General features: G+C 47.6%; 1 protein-coding gene across 1 annotated transcript in view; it reads left to right on the top strand.

The window, feature by feature from the left end:
- MRPS5 (mitochondrial ribosomal protein S5) overlaps positions 1 to 18,221 on the top strand; it is a 46,448-nt gene that overhangs the window by 7,750 nt on the left and 20,477 nt on the right. Inside the window, exons 3-5 of the mRNA XM_083605421.1 lie at positions 5,205 to 5,330; positions 6,358 to 6,591; positions 9,361 to 9,395. Of these exons, the coding sequence (XP_083461547.1) occupies positions 5,205 to 5,330; positions 6,358 to 6,591; positions 9,361 to 9,395 (395 nt within the window). The remainder of the gene's footprint in view (positions 1 to 5,204; positions 5,331 to 6,357; positions 6,592 to 9,360; positions 9,396 to 18,221) is intronic.

Genomic DNA, 18,221 nt, shown 5'->3' with positions numbered 1-18,221 from the left:
AAAATGGAAGCAAGAATAATTACTGATGAAAGAAGAATGGCAGATGAAATTGATGAACTATGCAGAATTAGATAAATTAACAGGAAGGATTTGAAACCTATGACACCAGAGATTCTTAGAAGACTGGAGTAAATATAAGAACTACCGTATTTTTCACCCTATAGGACACACTTTTTCCCCTCCAAAAATGAAGGGGAAATGTGTGTGCGTCCTATGGGGCGAATGCAGGCTTCAGGAAGCTATCCGCTAGCCGTGAGAGAGCTGTGCGAAGTCGCGCAGCTCTCCCGCGGCAAGCGGAGAGCTTGCCTGCACCCAGAAGCTTGGGGCACGCTGCGCTCAGCACGCCCCAGGCTTCGGGTTTCGCGCAGCTCTCCGCTAGCCGTGGGAGAGCTGTGCGAAGTCGCGCAGCTCTCCCACGGCTTGCAGATAGCAGCCTGTTCTGGGGGCTGGGGTCGGGGGAAGCTCGAGCTTCCCCCGCCCCAGCCCTGCACCTGGGGGGGAAATAAAAAAAAAAATTCTTTATTTCCCCCCCCCAAAAAAAACTAGGTGCGTCCTATGGGCCGGTGCGCCCTATGGGACAAAAAATACGGTATTTGAAAAGTACCGTATTTTTTGCACCATAACACTTTTTTCCTCCTAAAAAGTAAGGGGAAATGTCTGTGCGTGTTATGGAGGGAATGCCTACGGGTGGCGTGCCTACGGATTTTCTCCTCTAAAAACTACGTGCGTGTTATGGTCGGGTGCGTGTTATAGAGCGAAAAATTCGGTAACTGTAATGAACAGATTGTGCTAGTAGGACTGCAAGAAGTTTTGTAAGGAGGACTATTTGAAATATTGCAAGAAAGACTATCAGGAGAATTATTAGTTAATAATAATAAAGAGTAATAGAGAAATTAAGAAATGCAGAATAAGTGATAAAGAATGAAAAAGCATCAGAGGTGTTGACGGAAGTCTAAAATATTGTATACGATACGAAGTTATGTTATATGATTGTTGGAAATGATACGTTAAAAAAACCAATAAAAATGTATAAAAAAATTTTAAAAAGAGACTGTGGAGGTGCTATAAGCCCCTAAGAAGACTTGTGTGGGCCCACAGGGGCTGAGCGACTATCACCCAGTCACCAATATCCCCCTTTTAGGCAAGGTGTTGAAGTGCGTAGTGGTGATCCAACTGTAGGCACGTTTAGATAATTTACCGGGGCCCTTTTCAGTCTGGCTTCATGCCTGGATAGGGTACCAAAGCTGCCTCAGTTGCGCTTGTTAAAGCCCTTAGGAGATGGACAGAGAAGTGGTTTTCTTCGACCTTTCCTCAGCTTTTGATACCATCAGGAAAAGTACGGTTGGATCAGGCCAAAAGCCCAGCTAGTCCAGCATCCTGTTCTCACAGTGGCCAACCCAGAGGATTATGGGAAGTCCAGAAGCAGGATCTGTGCCACAACACCCATTTATTTATTCCCAGCAACTGGTATTCAGAGAATGCTTCCTCCTACAGCGGGGAGAGAACATAGTCATTAATATACCGTCATACCTCGGGTTAAAGGCGCTTCGGGTTAAATCTTTTCAGGTTGCGTCCCACGGCAACCCAGAAGTAACGGAATGAGTTACTTCTGGGTTTCGCCGCTCACGCATGCTCAGATGCTCAGAATGACGTCACGCACATGTGCAGACGCGGCGAATTACGACCTGCGCAGACGCGGGTTGCGTTCTGCTCATGATGCGAACGGGGCTCAGGAACGGATCCCATTCGCACCCAGAGGTACCACTGTATATAAATGCAGTAAGTTGATCCCAACTCTTTATTTATTTGCTTATTATTTGTATTCAGCGTGGTTCGCACTTCAAGACAAGGGTTGGGAACCATTGACCCTCCAGATGTTGCTGAACTACACAGTGGCGTTGGGGGGGCAGAGCGGCAATGTCCCCAGGAGCAAAAATCTGGAGGGGCGCAGTGCCCGTTCCCCCATCCCCTGGGCTGCCCAAGCCAGAAGGATGAGAAAGGCACACAGCCACTGTCACCAGCAACGCCAGAAGCCATGTTCCTTGCAGGCTCCACACACCCCATCCTCTGGCCTGCGCCTCCACCCCAGCTGCCCAGTCCACTAAGGGGGCACAACACTTTCCCCGCCTTGGGCACCGGCATCCCACGCTACACTACTGGAACTAGAACTCCCATCATCCCCAGCAAGCATAGCCAATAGCCAGGGGTGATAGGGGTTCTCCTGCAGCAACCTATAGTGGGGCAAAGTTTCCCCACACCTGGTTTAAGATAACATTTACCGTATTTTTCGCCCCATAGGGCGCACCTAGGTTTTTTTGGGAGGGGGGAATAAAGGGAAAAAAATTATTTCCCCCCCAGGCGCGGGGCTGGGGCGGGGGAAGCCCGAGCTTCCCCTGACCCCAGCCCACAGGACAGGCTGCTATTCGCAAGCCGTGGGAGCCCGGCGGGAAGTCGCGCTGGTCTCCCCAGGTTTGCGGATATCTGCCCAAAGCCCGGGGCGCGCTACTCAGCGTGCCCCGGGCTTCGGGATGCAGGCAGCTCTTCGCAAGCCTTGGGAGACCGGCGCGACTTCCCGCCGGGCTCCCACGGCTTGCGGAGAGCTGCCCAAAGCCCGGGCCATGCTTCTCAGCGCGGCCCGGGCTTCGGGGTGCAGGCAGCTCTCCGCAAGCCTTGGGAGACCGGCGGGAACTCCCGCGGGCCCCCAAGGCTTGCGGAGAGGTTCCTGAAGCCTGGAGAGCGAGAGGGGTTGGTGCGCACCGACCCCTCTCGCTCTCCAGGCTTCAGCGAAAGCCTGCATTCGCCCCATAGGACGCACACACATTTCCCCTTCATTTTTGGAGGGGGAAAAGTGCGTCCTATAGGGCGAAAAATACGGTATGACACCCAGTACACAAGTGTGAAAGGAAAATAAGTGCATGGAGGCACCTTTGCATGTGATTGAACTTGGAGAGGAGGTGCAAAATAACAGGTGGTCCCAGCTGAGCTGGCAGAGAATAATAATAATAATTATTATTATTATTATTATTATTATTATTATTAATTTATACCCCGCCCTCCCCAGCCAAAGCTGGGCTCAGAGCAGCTAACAACAATAAAAGTAACAACATTCTAAAATCAATTCATTCTAAAAATCAATTCAGAATCAAATTAATGGCAACCATTGGGCTAGAGTTCTATGAGGATTACCAAAGGAGGGGGTCAGACTGTGCCTTGGCCAAAGGCCTGGTAGAACAGCTCTGTCTTACAGGCCCTGTGGAAAGATGTCAAGCCCCGCAGGGCCCTAGTCTCTTGTGACTGAGCGTTCCACCAGATCGGGGCCACGTCCGAAAACCAAGGCCAGCCTAACCAAGGCCATGCTTTGGATCGATTGGATAAGCCCTCCTGGATCTGACCAAAGCCTTATCTGGAAGCAGCATCCTGTTTTCGGAGTGGCCAACCAGATGCCTATGGAAAGCCCTCAGGCAGGACTTGAGTGCCACAGCTCTCTCCCCCTATAATGCCCCAGCGGCTGTCATTCAGAGGCATGCTGCCTCAGATCTTGGGAGGTAGCATGCAGCCTGGAGGTACTATCCAGCCATCACAACGTGTTATCAGTCTCTTGTCACAATCTGTGCCCTTTTGCTTTGTGATATTTAACCGTAAGGAGGCGAATGCCTCGTGCATCCTTTGGTTTCCATGGCAAACATTTGAAGGCCCTCTTCTGTGTCCCTGTGGCTAGTTAAGAGCTCAGAGCTGGGAATTTGGGGGAAATCACACGAAGTGATCAATGTCCTTTGACGCCAGCTGGGCACTGTCACGGTATGAGGTGTTGCAGGAGACTGGAAGGAGCACTTAGCGGCATTGTCGCCACAAGCTGTGAATTGATTCCTTTCTGTTTCCATTCCTTTCTGCCTTGACTGTGGAAGATGGAGAGGCAGCAGGGTTGGGGAGGGAGCAAGGCTGCTCCCTTTTAAGAAGTGATGGTTCATGTGGCTGATGGGAGGGGAGGAAAATAAGTTAGATACAGGATGCCAGGGGAGGTGAGAGGAAAATAAGAGTCCCTGTCTGGGTTGGGTTCTGAGAAGAAACTGTTACTGAAAAGGAAGCTGAGCAAAGAATAGATGGAGGAAATCTGTGAACCGATTTGCAAGTAATTTTTGACACAGGCTACCCTCAGTGCGGGACGCGGGTGGTGCTGCAGGTTAAACCACAGAGCCTAGGACTTGCCGATCAGAAGGTCGGCGGTTCGAATCCCCGCAACGGGGTGAGCTCCCGTCACTCGGTCCCTGCTCCTGCCAACCTAGCAGTTCGAAAGCACCTCAAAGTGCAAGTAGATAAATAGGTACCGCTCCGGCGGGAAGGTAAACACCGTTTCCGTGCGCTGCTCTGATTCGCCAGAAGCGGCTTAGTCATGCTGGCCACATGACCCAGAAGCTGTATGCCGGCTTCCTCGGCCAATAAAGTGAGATGAGCGCTGCAACCCCAGAGTCGGTCACAACTGGACCTAATGGTCAGGGGTCCCTTTACCTTTACCCTCACTGCAGTCATTCTCGGTCTGTATACGTCTCTGCAATCACATGGAGAAAGACCTGTCTGGACCTGGCCTGAGCTTTCTGGACCTGCCCCCTCATTATAGTAATCTTAACCTTGAGAAGAGGGGACAGAGGGCAAAGCCAGTTAGGAGGGAAATTCAGCAGAACATCTGCTTTGCATTCAGAAGCTCCTCAGCATCTCCAGCTGGGGCTGTGAATGCTCTACTTCTGAAATCCTGGAGAGACACTTCCAGTCAGGGTAGACAGCATTGAGCTATATGGACCAATGGTCTCCGTATGAGGCAGGTTCCTATGTTCCCATGAGCAGGTATTGATGTTGGTAGCCACTCGTCTTCTCAACTGCAGCCCATCTTCATAGCCGTGTTTCCAGACACACACTGATGATTTGGTAGGCATTCATATTCAGCAAGCCATGAAGATGATGATGATTCAAGATTGTTGTGAAGAAGATGTGAGCTTTATCCATCCAGAGCATTAATAGGTCAGGCTACAGACCCAAGATGCCTGTGACCTCATTTTTGATCCCTGCAAACGGTCTCTCGGTGACACTTCGACACTTTCTCAAGGCACAGTCGGCTTAGATTAAATGACACCTGAGCATGTTTTCCCCACCCCACCCTTGAATTGCTGCTGTTAAGAATTTGGATGAGTTGTGTGCAATATCTTTTTCAGTGACGGCTGATCAGCTCTGGAAAGGCGTTTTGGCAGAGAGCGGTGCCAGTGGAAGGAAAGGAAGAGGGAAGAGGACCAAGAAGAAGCTGAAGAAGGATCTCAATAGAGGCCAGATCATTGGCGAAGGTAAATCCACAGCATAAGCAAGAGGCCAGAAACCTCTTCATTCATATTGGGTCCCTCTAAGAGTGAACTCCAGCTCCACTCCCATCAGCACTCAACACCAAACCAGGGCTGCTGAGATGCGAAAGGGAGGTATCTGCATGCTTGGGGGGACCCTAAAGTTTGCAGAAGTAATACATATAAAGAATTTGAAACCCTATTGAGGGCGCGCGCGCACACACACACACACACACACACACACATAAAACCAACCAGCTCCAGGAGGACTTAGCCACCGAATGCTAAGTCTAGGAGGTGTGTAAACAAGAAAGTAAAAAATACTCTCTGTGCGAATATCTGATTATGCGGTGTGCACAGGGTACTACAGTGGTACCTTGGTTTACAAGCACTTTGGGTTACAGACTCCGCTAACCCGGAAGTAGTACCTTGGGTTAAGAACTTTACCTCAGGATGAGAACAGAAATCGCACAGCGGCGGTGGGAGGCCCCTGAGTGTTAACTCAGGTTAAGAACGGTTTCAGGTTAAGAGCGGACCTCCGGAATGAATTAAGTTTGTAACCAGAGGTACCACTGTAATTCCGCATGTTTGTATAAGTGACTTTTTTTTCACACAGCGAATGTTTGTAAAGCGAGACCTGTGCGTACTGTATTTTTATTTGTTTTGAAATACATCCGGTCCCCCAGTCCCAAAATGGGACACCCCCACCCCCAAGTTGGCTAAATAAATGTTGCTTATTGCTTTTGGTTCACTGAGTTCATCCTCTTCTGTGTTCTGTCTCAGTGCACACTGCTTTGTCAACTGAAGCAGGTTATATATCCGCAAACCGTGAAATAAAATGTGTTTATTATCAATGTACTTAGTGCACGCTATTTTCCTTAATTGTAGTTTAGCTCCCCAGCCCGTTCATCCTAAAAAGCAGTTGAATCTTAACACCGGACGATACTTGTTGTACAGCTTCAGCTCATTTCACGGTTACGGCTGTGATCTGGGAAGTACCCTAAGTCCTTCTTGTGCTCTCCGTCTGCCTTAGGACGCTCAGGTTTCCTCTGGCCTGGCCTCAACGCTCCGGTACTGAAACAAGGAGCGGTCCAGACCATTGATCAGCGGGATAAAGAGGAGCAGGAGAAGGTGCAAGCAGAAAAGCTCCGTCTGCGGGAAGAGTTTGACAAGAAAAGAAAGATAAAAGTGAAGAGGGAGAGAGGATGGACTGGAAGATCTTGGGGAGGTATCAGCCTAGGACCCCCGGATCCAGGTCCTACTGGAGGTAAGATAACTAGGTGCATTCTGGTTGTTTTATTTGTGCATTTCATAAAACTTATTCCGTGCATGTCTGTGTAGCTCAGTGGTAGAACATCTGCTTTACTTAAGGCACTATTGGGGTTGCTAATAACTCCCTTAAGAAAAGGTTTCTATAAGCTACAGTTTGATCAGGGGTGGGGAATCTCGGGTTCAGGAGGTGATGCATGGCCCTCCAGGCATCTCTGTCCAGCCCTCAAGACTCTCTTCTGTTAAATAAATCACGATACAGTGTAATGTGTCATGTGTTTTGTTCGTCCGAGGTTGCATTTACCTAATTTTAAGGCCTTCTAAGGAACAGGTGGTTGTTATTATGTCCCAATATGTAAAATCACAGAATTCAAAGAGGGGGTACTTTCTTTTTCGCATGACTATCAATTGTCATCTGAACTTATGAGTACAGTGGTACCTCGGGTTACATACGCTTCAGGTTACATACGCTTCAGGTTACATACGCTTCAGGTTACAGACTCCACTAATCCAGAAATAGTACCTCAGGTTAAGAACTTTGCTTCAGGATGAGAACAGAAATCGTGCTCTGGCAGTGCGGCGGCAGCAGGAAGCTCCATTAGCTAAAGTGGTGCTTCAGGTTAAGAACAGTTTCAGGTTAAGAACGGACCTCTGGAACGAATGAAGTATTTAACCTGAGGTACCACTGTATCTTAAAAAAAATATGTGGGCAACCTGCCTGACTGCTTAACGCAGTTTGCAATGGACAATTGAAAAATATACAGATGAAACAACACCAAGAAAATATAATAACAGGAACCTAGGAAGCTGCCTTATACTTGGCCCATCTAGCTCCATACTGAATACACTAACCGGCAGCAGCTTTCCAGGGTTTCAGGCAGGAGCTATCCCCAGTCCTGCCTGGAGATGCCAAGGTTTGAACCCGAGACCTTGTGCATGCAAGCTCTTCCATGGAGCCGTGGTCCTTCCTTCGTCAGCCTAAAGAGCCATAGAAGGCTGTACAGTGACTCAGGCAGTTGATCTGTTTAACGCAGAAGTACTTCTCTGGCTGGCGGTGATTTTCTAGGGCCCCCGGCAGACAATTTATCTTCTTGAGCTGGAGGTGCCGGGGATGGAACTCAGGGGCGACTACATGCAAATCATGCGCTCTTCTGCTGAGCTATGGTGCTTTGGGTTCAGAGAGGTTTCTGGCATTTTAGAGCGATGTGTCTGATGTGACATGCCGCTTGCCATGCTCTGCCTGCCTGCCAGTGGGAGTTGGCAGCCTTGCAGAATGCTGTCCTCATTTCCAGCACATCCACTGCAGCCCCATCACTTTCCTGGAGCAAGTCCCTAACACCTGCAGTGGCCAGAACTGGGTGGGAATGGGTGCTGTGCGGCCAGCATTTAGAAGCCCGGTCTGTGCAAAGTACTTTGGCTCAGCGCTGTTCCCTTAACTCTTCAGAGATGTTGCAGTGATTGCATCTGACTGATTACAGGCTCCCCACCCCTGGCAGCCTTTTCAATTGAAATGCAGAGCAAGATGGCTGTTAACTCTGAGACATGACTTGATTTGAAGTGCCTGGGGTGGTCGTGCATCTCCCCCCCCCCAAAAAAAACCCCACAACTTCCCTCTGTCGCTGTGCGAGCAACATGTGTTGGATAAGACCTGAGCCTGTTTATTTGTTTGATTTGAATCCTTGCAAACCGTTTGATAGTTGGTCACTCAGCGTGCTCGTTTCTAAAACAATACCCTGCTGTGGTGTCGGCACGGTACATGTGAGCCGTTTATAGCCTGGCTGCTCCTGTTAGACCTTAAAACACTCCGCGATCTACGCCTGACTGCTCAGCCAGCTTACGGTATCCCTTTGGCCGATAGCGTGTGCAAGGAGGCAGCTCTAAATTTAGCCCAAAATGTCATTGTCTGTATGCAATCTGTTCGCTTCCTAACATGGCATGCTAGTTTTAACACTTTGCAGAGCTTTTAGCGGTGGGAAATCAGCAGGAGAAGCACAGTAACATTGGGACTCACCACGTTCATAAAACTGCCTTCCTTGTCTCTCCCGTTCTCCTTCCCTTTGCCACAAATGCAAACGCACAAGCGGAGTTGAAATTTGGGCCCCATCTGCTCTATACCTTTTTAAGCACCATTATGCCACTTCAGAGGGACACGGGTGGCGCTGTGGGTTAAACCACAGAACCTAGGATTTGCCGATCAGAAGGTCGGCGGTTCGAATCCCCGCAACGGGGTGAGCTCCCGTTGCTCGGTCCCTGCTCCTGTCAACCTAGCAGTTCGAAAGCACGTCAAGTGCAAGTAGATAAATAGGTACTGCTCCGGCGGGAAGGTAAACGGCGTTTCCGTGCGCTGCTCTGGTTCGCCAGAAGCGGCTTAGTCATGCTGGCCACATGAGCCCGAAGCTGTACGACAGCTCCCTCGGCCAATAAAGCGAGATGAGCACCGCAACCCCAGAGTCGGTCACGACTGGACCTAATGGTCAGCGGTCCCTTTACCTTTACCTATGCCACTTCAACAGTCATGGCTTCCCCCCAAAGATTCCTGGGAACTGTAGATTGTTATAGGTGCTGAGAGTTGATAGGAGACCCCTGGTTCCTTCACAGAGCTATACTTCCCGTAGTGGTTTAATAATCAGTCCCTCTTCCCTGGCCTGATCATGCTTGAATCAGACCTAGGCAAGGTAACATCTTTATACAGCTATATTATATGGAGATGATGCATTTATGTGTATGTGAGCTGTACATCTCTGACTCGCATTTTCTTTACCGACAGAAACATACGAAGATTTCGACTCCAGAGTGATTGAGGTAAGCGCTGCAAAACATCTGCAGGGATTCGCACCTTAAACACAAAATGCTTCTGGTCTTCCCGTCCTTTGACTATAACTCACTAATAATGGGAGCTGGGGAATTCTGAAGTAGCGTTATTACAGCTGTGGAGAAAAGTGTGCTATTCCTTTGGCTCTGCCACAGTGCCCAGTTCAAAGGACTCTTGGATAGAGTTCAAAGGCTGCAAAGCTGCAAAGTCAACCATTAGGTTAGCCACTAGAATTATAGAATTGTAGGGTTGGAAGGGACCCAATAATCATCTGGTCCAAGCTTGAGAGAAAAAGAGGGTTTTCTGCAAATGTTTTTTCTAATTTGCGTTCTTTTACCCCGGTAACGAAGCCATGAACAAAACAACTTTTGACTCTCTGCTCTTGGAAAAGCAATAATTAGCTTGGAATCCACCCCACCTTTCCTTTGCCTTGTTTGCATAGGTGTATTAGCTAGGGATTTCTTCCACCTGGTGCATTCATGTCATCCAGGGACGAGGAATTCAGACCCAATAACCAAATACACCTCTGCAGGCCTCTCTGCCTGTCTCTGTGGACTCTCTTCAAACCACATCTCTTTGCCAGCCATGCCCCTCTCTTACGCCCATCACTGACCCACCTTCACACCCGCCTTTGAAAAATTGTGTGATTGTTTATATATAGACTTTTTACAAACTATGCATTCGGAGGGTTTTAGTTTCGCTTCCCTTGCCTGGTGTGTCATATGTCCCTGACGGATCCGCCTTTCACTTTCAGAAATGCCGGTGTAATGCTTTTTTTAAACTTCCAATGAGTGCCCACTTGCCCCTGTTCGAATGCCAAAATTTGCTTTTGTGTGGCATCTCATCGTTCTTTTGCCCAGAGCCAGGATTCGATTTGCATGTGTAATCTATAGGGATTTGCAGTTAGTCACAGCTCCTGTATGATGTAAGGGTAAAGGGACCCCTGACCATTAGGTCCAGTTGTGGCCGACTCTGGGGTTGCAGCGCTCATCTCGCTTTATTGGCCGAGGGAGCCGGCGTACAGCTTCTGGGTCATGTGGCCAGCATGACTAAGCCGCTTTTGGCGAACCAGAGCAGCACACGGAAATGCCATTTACCTTCCCGCCAGAGCGGTACCTATTTATCTACTTGCACTTTGACGTGCTTTGGAACTGCTAGGTTGGCAGGAGCAGGGACCGAGCAACGGGAGCTCACCCCGTCGGGATTCGAACCGCTAACCTTCTGATCGGGAAGTCCTAGGTTCTGTGGTTTAACCCACAGCGCTACCTGTGTCCCCCTGTATGAGGTACTTGTTAGCAAACGTGTACATCATAGGTGTACTCCTAAAAAAGTACATTGTGTGAGGGTGTTCCTATTGCCACTAGCTCATAGCTTAGTATTAGTGAAGATACTCATAGGCTGCATTTCAGATTTCGTAAAACATTTTGTAGCCTTTCTGAACCTGCTTTCTTTTCTGTCGCCTCTTCAGAATGTGTGTTGCGATTTCTCTTTCGAGAGCAGCTTGAAATTGCATCCCATACGCAATTAACTTTTGTATTGAGGTCAGCAGATTGTTGAACCCAGGGTTAGAGCGTTTTCAATAGCGTGCCAGTTTTCGCTTATTGTTACTGGGAGGAAAGCCCAGGTGCTCGCCGAAGGCACCTAGCAACAACTCGGATCACAATTCCACGTGGGCTGAAATTTGAATTTCAAAGCAGCATGAGTATCCTCCGGCAGCGTTTCAATTATTTCTGGGGTGGGCAGATGGAGGAATTGCAATAAGTGAAATGCAGGGTGCTAAAGGAGGCCTGGCACCTTAATTGCACTTTCAGTTCTGTAACTACAGCGTAATGTGCTGCACTTGGTTCTTGTTAGAGCTGGTGGAGTGAGTAGAACTGATTGCCACCAGTAGGCTGGCATGGGGTGGAGACTCACATAAGAAGAGCTTACTGGATCAGGCCAGGGGCCTGTCTAGCTCAGCATCCTGTTCTCTTAGTGGCCAACCTGTAGGAAGCATGAAGGCAGGACCAGAGTGCAACAGCACTTACCCCTCCTGCAGTTTTCAGCAGCTGGTAAAGGTAAAGGGACCTCTGACGATTAGGTCCAGTTGTGGCCAACTCTGGGGTTGCAGCGCTCATCTCGCTTTATTGGCCAAGGGAGCCAGCGTACAGCTTCCAGGTCATGTGGCCAGCATGACTAAGCCACTTCTGGAGAACCAGAACGGCGCACGGAAATGCTGTTTACCTTCCCGCCAGAGCGGTACCTATTTATTTATTTACTTAACTAAATGAAACTTAACTAAAGAAACATTGCCACATAAAAATCAGCTGCTAAAAAATACAAGGAAAATCCATAGTAAAGGACTAAATCCAAGCATCCATGAAAGATCAGGAAGCAAAATAATTATAAATGAAAATGAGATAAAAAGTATAAATGTCACCTTTTTTTAAAAAAAAAACCTGATTCACAATGAAGCAAAAGAAAATCAACTCATTCTTCCCCACCACCATTCAATCAATCATCCCATTATCGTGTGGCTATCAGGAATGTAGAAAGAGACAACAGTTAATGTTGCCTTGTCCTGTGTGTGAACTTCCTGTCCGGGGTACAATTCAACACATCCTTAACCTTCTTTCTTGCAATGCGTTGACTTTAATGTTACACAGGTGTAACATTACTGAGGCTCAATGTGTGGGGTGGTATTGCAACTAGGTTTTACTCACCGTAGACCTGTTGGCAAGTACAGTCTCAAAAAGTAACATTTCTAAAACCCTCAGTACTGTCTTTCTCACAGAAGTGTGTTGTCAGTCACACTAAGCAATTTTTCTTTCTTTTTTTTCTGTGTAAAAACGTTTTAACTTGCATGTTTCCTTAGGGACAACTCGAAACATCAGTTCTGAAAAGACTGTGGGTGAAACGACCCACAGGAAAATGCAGGAATATATAGCCAGTATCGCAAACAACGAATTCAGGCATCAATCAAAAAGCAATCGAGGAATAATCATTAAATTCCCATCTTTTGAGGGTTGGTTGAGGGTTTATCTCAGAAGAACAAATCCGTTCACAAAAATTAATCCTGTTATTAATTTCTGGTGAAATCTGAATTCATTTATCTGCCCACTTATCCCTTCCTGACCAGGCAAATAGGTGAAACAGACTAGAAGTTGTGGACTCCCCTTCCTCAGAGGTTTTTTAAGCAGAGGTTGGATGGGCATCTCTCATGGATGCTTTAACTGAGATTCCTGCATTGCAGGGGGTTGAGCTGGATGACCTTGGGGGGCCCTTCCAACTGCGATTCTATGAAACCGCTGTGACGTTAACATGTGATAGTGCTGGAGGTGAAATAGTTAAACAGGTTACCCAATCAGAACCCAGGGGGGTGGAGTCAGAGGGACTATAAAACCAGCTCTGGGAGGGGTGAAGGGGGGAGTTCGTTGGGAGGTTGGTTGGAGTGGGAGTGAATTGGGATAGAGTCTGTGGTTAGGTTGAGTTAGTGTAGCGAAATAAGCTGGGTCAGGAACAGTTAGGGGCTAGGAAGAGAAGTAAATATCTGAGAGGTGGTTTAGTGAGTGAGAGCAGGTAGCAGAAGTTATAGGTCTGGATAGGCACTCCATGATTGTAATTGTCCGATACTGTTTATGAAACCACACGCTTGTTAAACTGCAATAAATAAACAGAAGTTTATGTTCCAATTTAACCCTGACTGGACTCAGTATTGTACCAGGTAGGGCCTGGGTGGTGGCAGCGAGAAATAAAGTGGTGGCACAGGGATCAATAGACGGCGAGATGTCCGGGGACCCTGTGTGATCGCCACAACCACTGAAATTGGCATGCCTCCTTCAGCCTAAGGGTGGGAGCAGCTTTTAAAGAAACTTATTTTGACGTGGAGGGAGCTTTAGCGGAAAGATGAGAGGAAGGCGGGTGTGTGTGTGGAGAGTTCATGTTCAGTCCTTAATCCCTCAGGCAACTAAGCAAGCTGCTACATTTTCCTCCCCAGAGGTTTTAGAATAGCAAGTCGCTTCCAAAAGAGAGGGGCTGTGTTGTGCGAGATGCTCAGGGCCACAGATCTTTTATTGCAGATCTGCTCTAACTTAGTCGTTATGAGAGCTTAGTCGTTTGAGACCTAATTGCCTCTGATGGGCAGTGAAACCTCCCTCCCCCCCCCCTTTTTTTTGTTTTATATACCTGTAGAGAATAATATTTTTATTGCAACTGTAAAGCTGGGTTTTATTTTCCACCCTAAAAAAAATAATACAAGACATCTCGGGCTGAGATGCTTCGGTTTTAAGATTACTGCGTGCTTCTTTCCAAGTAATAAAGAAGGGTGAGTAATGGAAAGTGACAGGTTCCCAAATACAAAGGGAGTGAGCAGCAGGCGTACGGTAATACAGGGATCTAGTCAACTGTATGTGCCATTCTTTTTATGTTTTAATCGCACAAAGAAATCCAGTGCTGTATCTAGAGAGGTGTCAGATCCATTGCCGCCAGCAGATGATAAATAAGTATCTGAGCATCCATTTCTGATTAGAGAGGAGCAGCACAGGAAGTTTAGCGAGATTAGGCAATCGGTCCATCTAAATCAGTATTGTCTACACTGCCTGGCAGGGATAGAGCATCTGCTTTGCATGCAGAAGATCCCAGGAATGTCCAGGGTGAGGAATTAACTCAAAAGCCAGGTCCCATCACCTCCTGGCAAATAGAAGGGGAAGAAATGGAGGCAGTGAGAAATTTTACTTTCTTGGGCTCCATGATCACTGCAGATGGTGACAGCAGCCACGAAATTAAAAGATGCCTGCTTCTTGGGAGAAAAGCAATGACAAACCTAGACAGCATCTTAAAAAGCAGAGACATCACCTTACCAACAAAGGTCCGTATAGTAAAAGCTATGGTTTTCCCAGTAGTGATGTATGGAAGTGAGAGCTGGACCATAAAGAAGGCTGATCGCCAAAGAATTGATGCTTTTGAATTATGGTGCTGGAGGAGACTCTTGAGAGTCCCATGGACTGCAAGAAGATCAAACCTCTCCATTCTTAAGGAAATCAGCCCTGAGTGCTCACTGGAAGGACAGATCCTGAAGCTGAGGCTCCAATACTTTGGCCACCTCATGAGAAGAGAAGACTCCCTGGAAAAGACCCTGATGCTGGGAAAGATGGAGGGCACAAGGAGAAGGGGACAACAGAGGACGAGATGGTTGGATAGTGTTCTCGAAGCTACCAGCATGAGTTTGACCAAACTGCAGGAGGCAGTGGAAGACAGAAGTGCCTGGTGTGCTCTGGTCCATGGGGTCACAAAGAGTCGGACACGACTAAACGACTAAACATTGTCAAAAGCGCACTTACAAGTTAGGAAAAGGCATGTCCATCAGTTCTACGACGTCTCTCAGCTACTCCTAGGTGTGCACCTGATGAGGCAGTTGCAGCAACAGAGAGGTTCGGTCACTGAACTCGCCATTGTCAAAGCAAAGTTCAACAGTGTCAAAGCAATGATTCTTCAACATCAACTTCGTTGAACGGGTCACGTTGTGCAGGTGCCGATTATCGTCTTCTAAAGCAACTACAATGGTACCTCGGGTTACATATGCTTCAGGTTACAGACTCCGCTAACCCAGAAATAATACCTCGGGTTAAGAACTTTGCTTCAGGATGAGAACAGAAATCGCATGGCAGCAGCAGCGGGAGGCCCCATTAGCTAAAGTGGTGCTTCAGGTTAAGAACAGTTTCAGGTTAAGAACGGACCTCCGGAACAAATTAAGTACGCAAGCAGAGGTATTCCGAACTTAAAAATGGAAAGCAAAATACTGGTGGTCAACAGAAGACGTTTAAATACTAATCTAATTTTTTAAAAATGTCATATCAACACAGACAACTGGGAAACACTGGCCTGCGAGCGTTCCAATTGGAGAACAGCCTTTACCAAAGGTGTCATGGACTTTGAAGAGGCAGGAACTTGGGGCGAAAAGGAGAAACGAGCTAAGAGAAAGACACGTTTGGCAAACTCTCACCGTGATCTACTTCTTCCTGAAAACCTATGTCCCCACTGTGGAAGGACATGTGGATCCAGAATTTGCCTCCATAGTCGCTTACGGACTCGCTGTTAAAACCGTGTTTATGAAAGACAATCTTACTCGGCTACGAGTGATCGCCAAAGGAGAAGAAGAAGAATGTCCTGTGAGGCAGGGGAACAGGAGGGGTGGCTGCAGGAGGAGGAGGAGGTGTGGAAGCCCTTGATTCCACACCAGCCTAACCTCCCCCTCCTCCTGCACCTGCTCTCCAGGCCTGCAGCTTCTCCTGCCTCTGACTTCTCCCATGTCAGTCTCAAACCCTGTTTCTCCCACTGCCCACTCCTTCCCAGGCACCACTCCTCAGCGTCCAGCCATTCCCTGACAGCAGGGATAGGAGAGACCCTGGTCTGAAATTCCGCAGAGTTGCTGCCAATCAGTTTAGACACTACTGACCTAGGTTGACCACTGTATAAGGCGGTTTCCTATGAATCGTAGGGTGAAGAGGACGACGGCCCCTTTGTGGAGCTACAGGGCACGTTGGTGAGGAGCCATGGCAGTTAAACAGCTCTGAAACTAGTCGGCGCATATATTATTTTCATCATGATTGTTTATTTCGTTTATGAATTGCTTCCTGTGAAGCACCTCAAAGCGATTTCACGGTGCAATAAAATCCTATAGAAAGCCATTTCTTATATAAAAAAAACCATTGCCACAGTTAAAGCCATTGCATATATGCAAACAGTTTCAAATCCAATGCAGGTAGAGAGTGAGATTTTAAAAATCTCCACTTAAGACGCTTGTTGGAAAAAGAAGGACTTCAGGGGGCCTCTCTGATGTGTAAACGAGAAGGAGGGCTTAAGAATAGGTGCTGTCACGCTAAAGACCCAATTCCTACATCATAAAGGAAGGATAAGGCGGTATCTGCAGGAGGTCGTCTCCTGCAGAGCACAGCTGTTGGTTGGGAATATAATAAGTGAGACAATTTTTTCGGTATTTTTGTCCCAAGCTATAGCAGCGTCATTAGCCTAGTTTGGTAGCTAAATGACACGTGGACATGTTCTCAGCAGAAGTTTGGAGGATGATATGGAGCAACATGCACACATTTCTTTCTAGCAAGCATCCTGTCCTTAGAAGATGGATGTGATCAGGAAACCCTACGGCAAATAATGCAAGCCTCTTGTTCTGTTTAGACTCCTTCCCAGTTGCAAAGTGGCAGTTCCAGTGCACCTACGAGACTCCTTCCTCCACCCTCACGGCCAGCTCAGCTTCGAGATTTAAGTTTAAAATTTCACACCAAGCAGACTAGACTAGATTATATTAAGTTAATAAAGAGAGCTGTAATGCACCGCACTGTCTTGCCACCCTGCCCCAATGGCAATTTTGTTAGATTTAAATAGGTGCGGCAGGGCTTTTAAGAACGGCAGGGGGCATGTGATTTTCCTCGGGTTCCTACATTATTGGCAGGCAAAGCATTATGTTTCAAATGCCTTGGGAGTGAGACATTCGCCATAGGCTGCAGCGGGTAATTAAGAATCCTCTACAGTAACCCAAACTTCTGCAGTAAATGTGTGCTCTGTGCTCTAGGTTTTGGATAATGCATACGATAAGGTGGTAGGAGTTTGCACACAATTATCTGGGGTGGGGAGGAGGGTTCCCTCTCAACTTGCTTGCCTCCATTTCTGTTAGCAAGGGAAGGGAAGCACACCAGAGTGCTTGAATTTTGGCCTACGCTAATCAGTGTTTCCCTGAAAATTAATTATACCGTAGAAGAAACCCCTTTGTGAACAAAGATGCCAAAGCAGCATTCCTAGTGTTTTATGAACAAAGAATCCTAATGCTATCCTTCTGTAAACACTGATTAGCACGTCTAGCTCGTGCAAGAAGATATTAATATTTGCATGCAGGGTTGGTTGTCGTCGCTGGCGTCTTGTTGCGTTTTAAACAGCGGCATGAACTCTTCTCTAATTTGTACCGTCAGGCTTTTCTCATTAGTGACCCAGTGCGTGTGGCTTCGCCCTTGAGCCCCTAAAATACGACTCGGCCAGAAACGTCCTCGCCCACCCTTGTGCCCGTGACATAAAAGTAGCGCTTGATGGTGGCTTGCAAAATTGCAGAGCTAGCAATTTTAAACAGCAGCTGAGTGAGAGTAGCAAACTTTAATGAATAGTAAGTGAGCCAGTGTGTGGAAGGAAAGCACAAAGAAGTCCCTTGGGATTTTGCTCAAAGGCAAATGAAAGGAGAGTATCCTAAGGACCTGGAGGTATGTTGAGCAATTAAGCAACTGTCCTCTTAGCAATGGCAAATTTTGAAGCTGGCATTTCCTTGGCAGCTGGGCTTATCTGCTGTTCTGCAAAAGCATTTGGTGACCGCTAGCCACGATGGTTATGTTTTACCTCCCCTGTTGAAGGCAGTACAGGTGACTCCCCGTTTGGGCTCTGGGGAGGGTCTCCTCGCTCGCCAGAGGTGCCACAGAGCTTTGTTGAGGCTCTTCAGGTCTCTCCCCCCGCCCCACCAATTTCCTGTGCATATGCACAGTTTTGTTCATTTTTTACTTTTTTCATTGTATAGCATTTATTTGAATAGTCAACCACTTCTTCTTCTTTGGCGATCACTTGTAGCTGAGTAAGATTGACTTCCATAAACACGGTTTTAACAATGAGTCCATAAGTGACTGTGGAGGCCAATTCTGGACCCACACATCCTTCCACAGTGGGGACATAGGTTTCCGGGCAGGAGTTGATCACGGTGTGGATTTGCCAAGTGTCTTCCTCTTAGCACGTTTCTCCCTTGCATCCTGAGTTCGAGTGTCTTCAAAGCCCATGACACCTTTGGTAAA

This window comes from Podarcis filfolensis, assembly GCF_964270895.1.
Source record: "Podarcis filfolensis genome assembly, chromosome: 3".
NCBI lineage: Eukaryota > Metazoa > Chordata > Lepidosauria > Squamata > Lacertidae > Podarcis > Podarcis filfolensis.
This window is presented reverse-complemented; position numbering and strand designations above follow the sequence as displayed.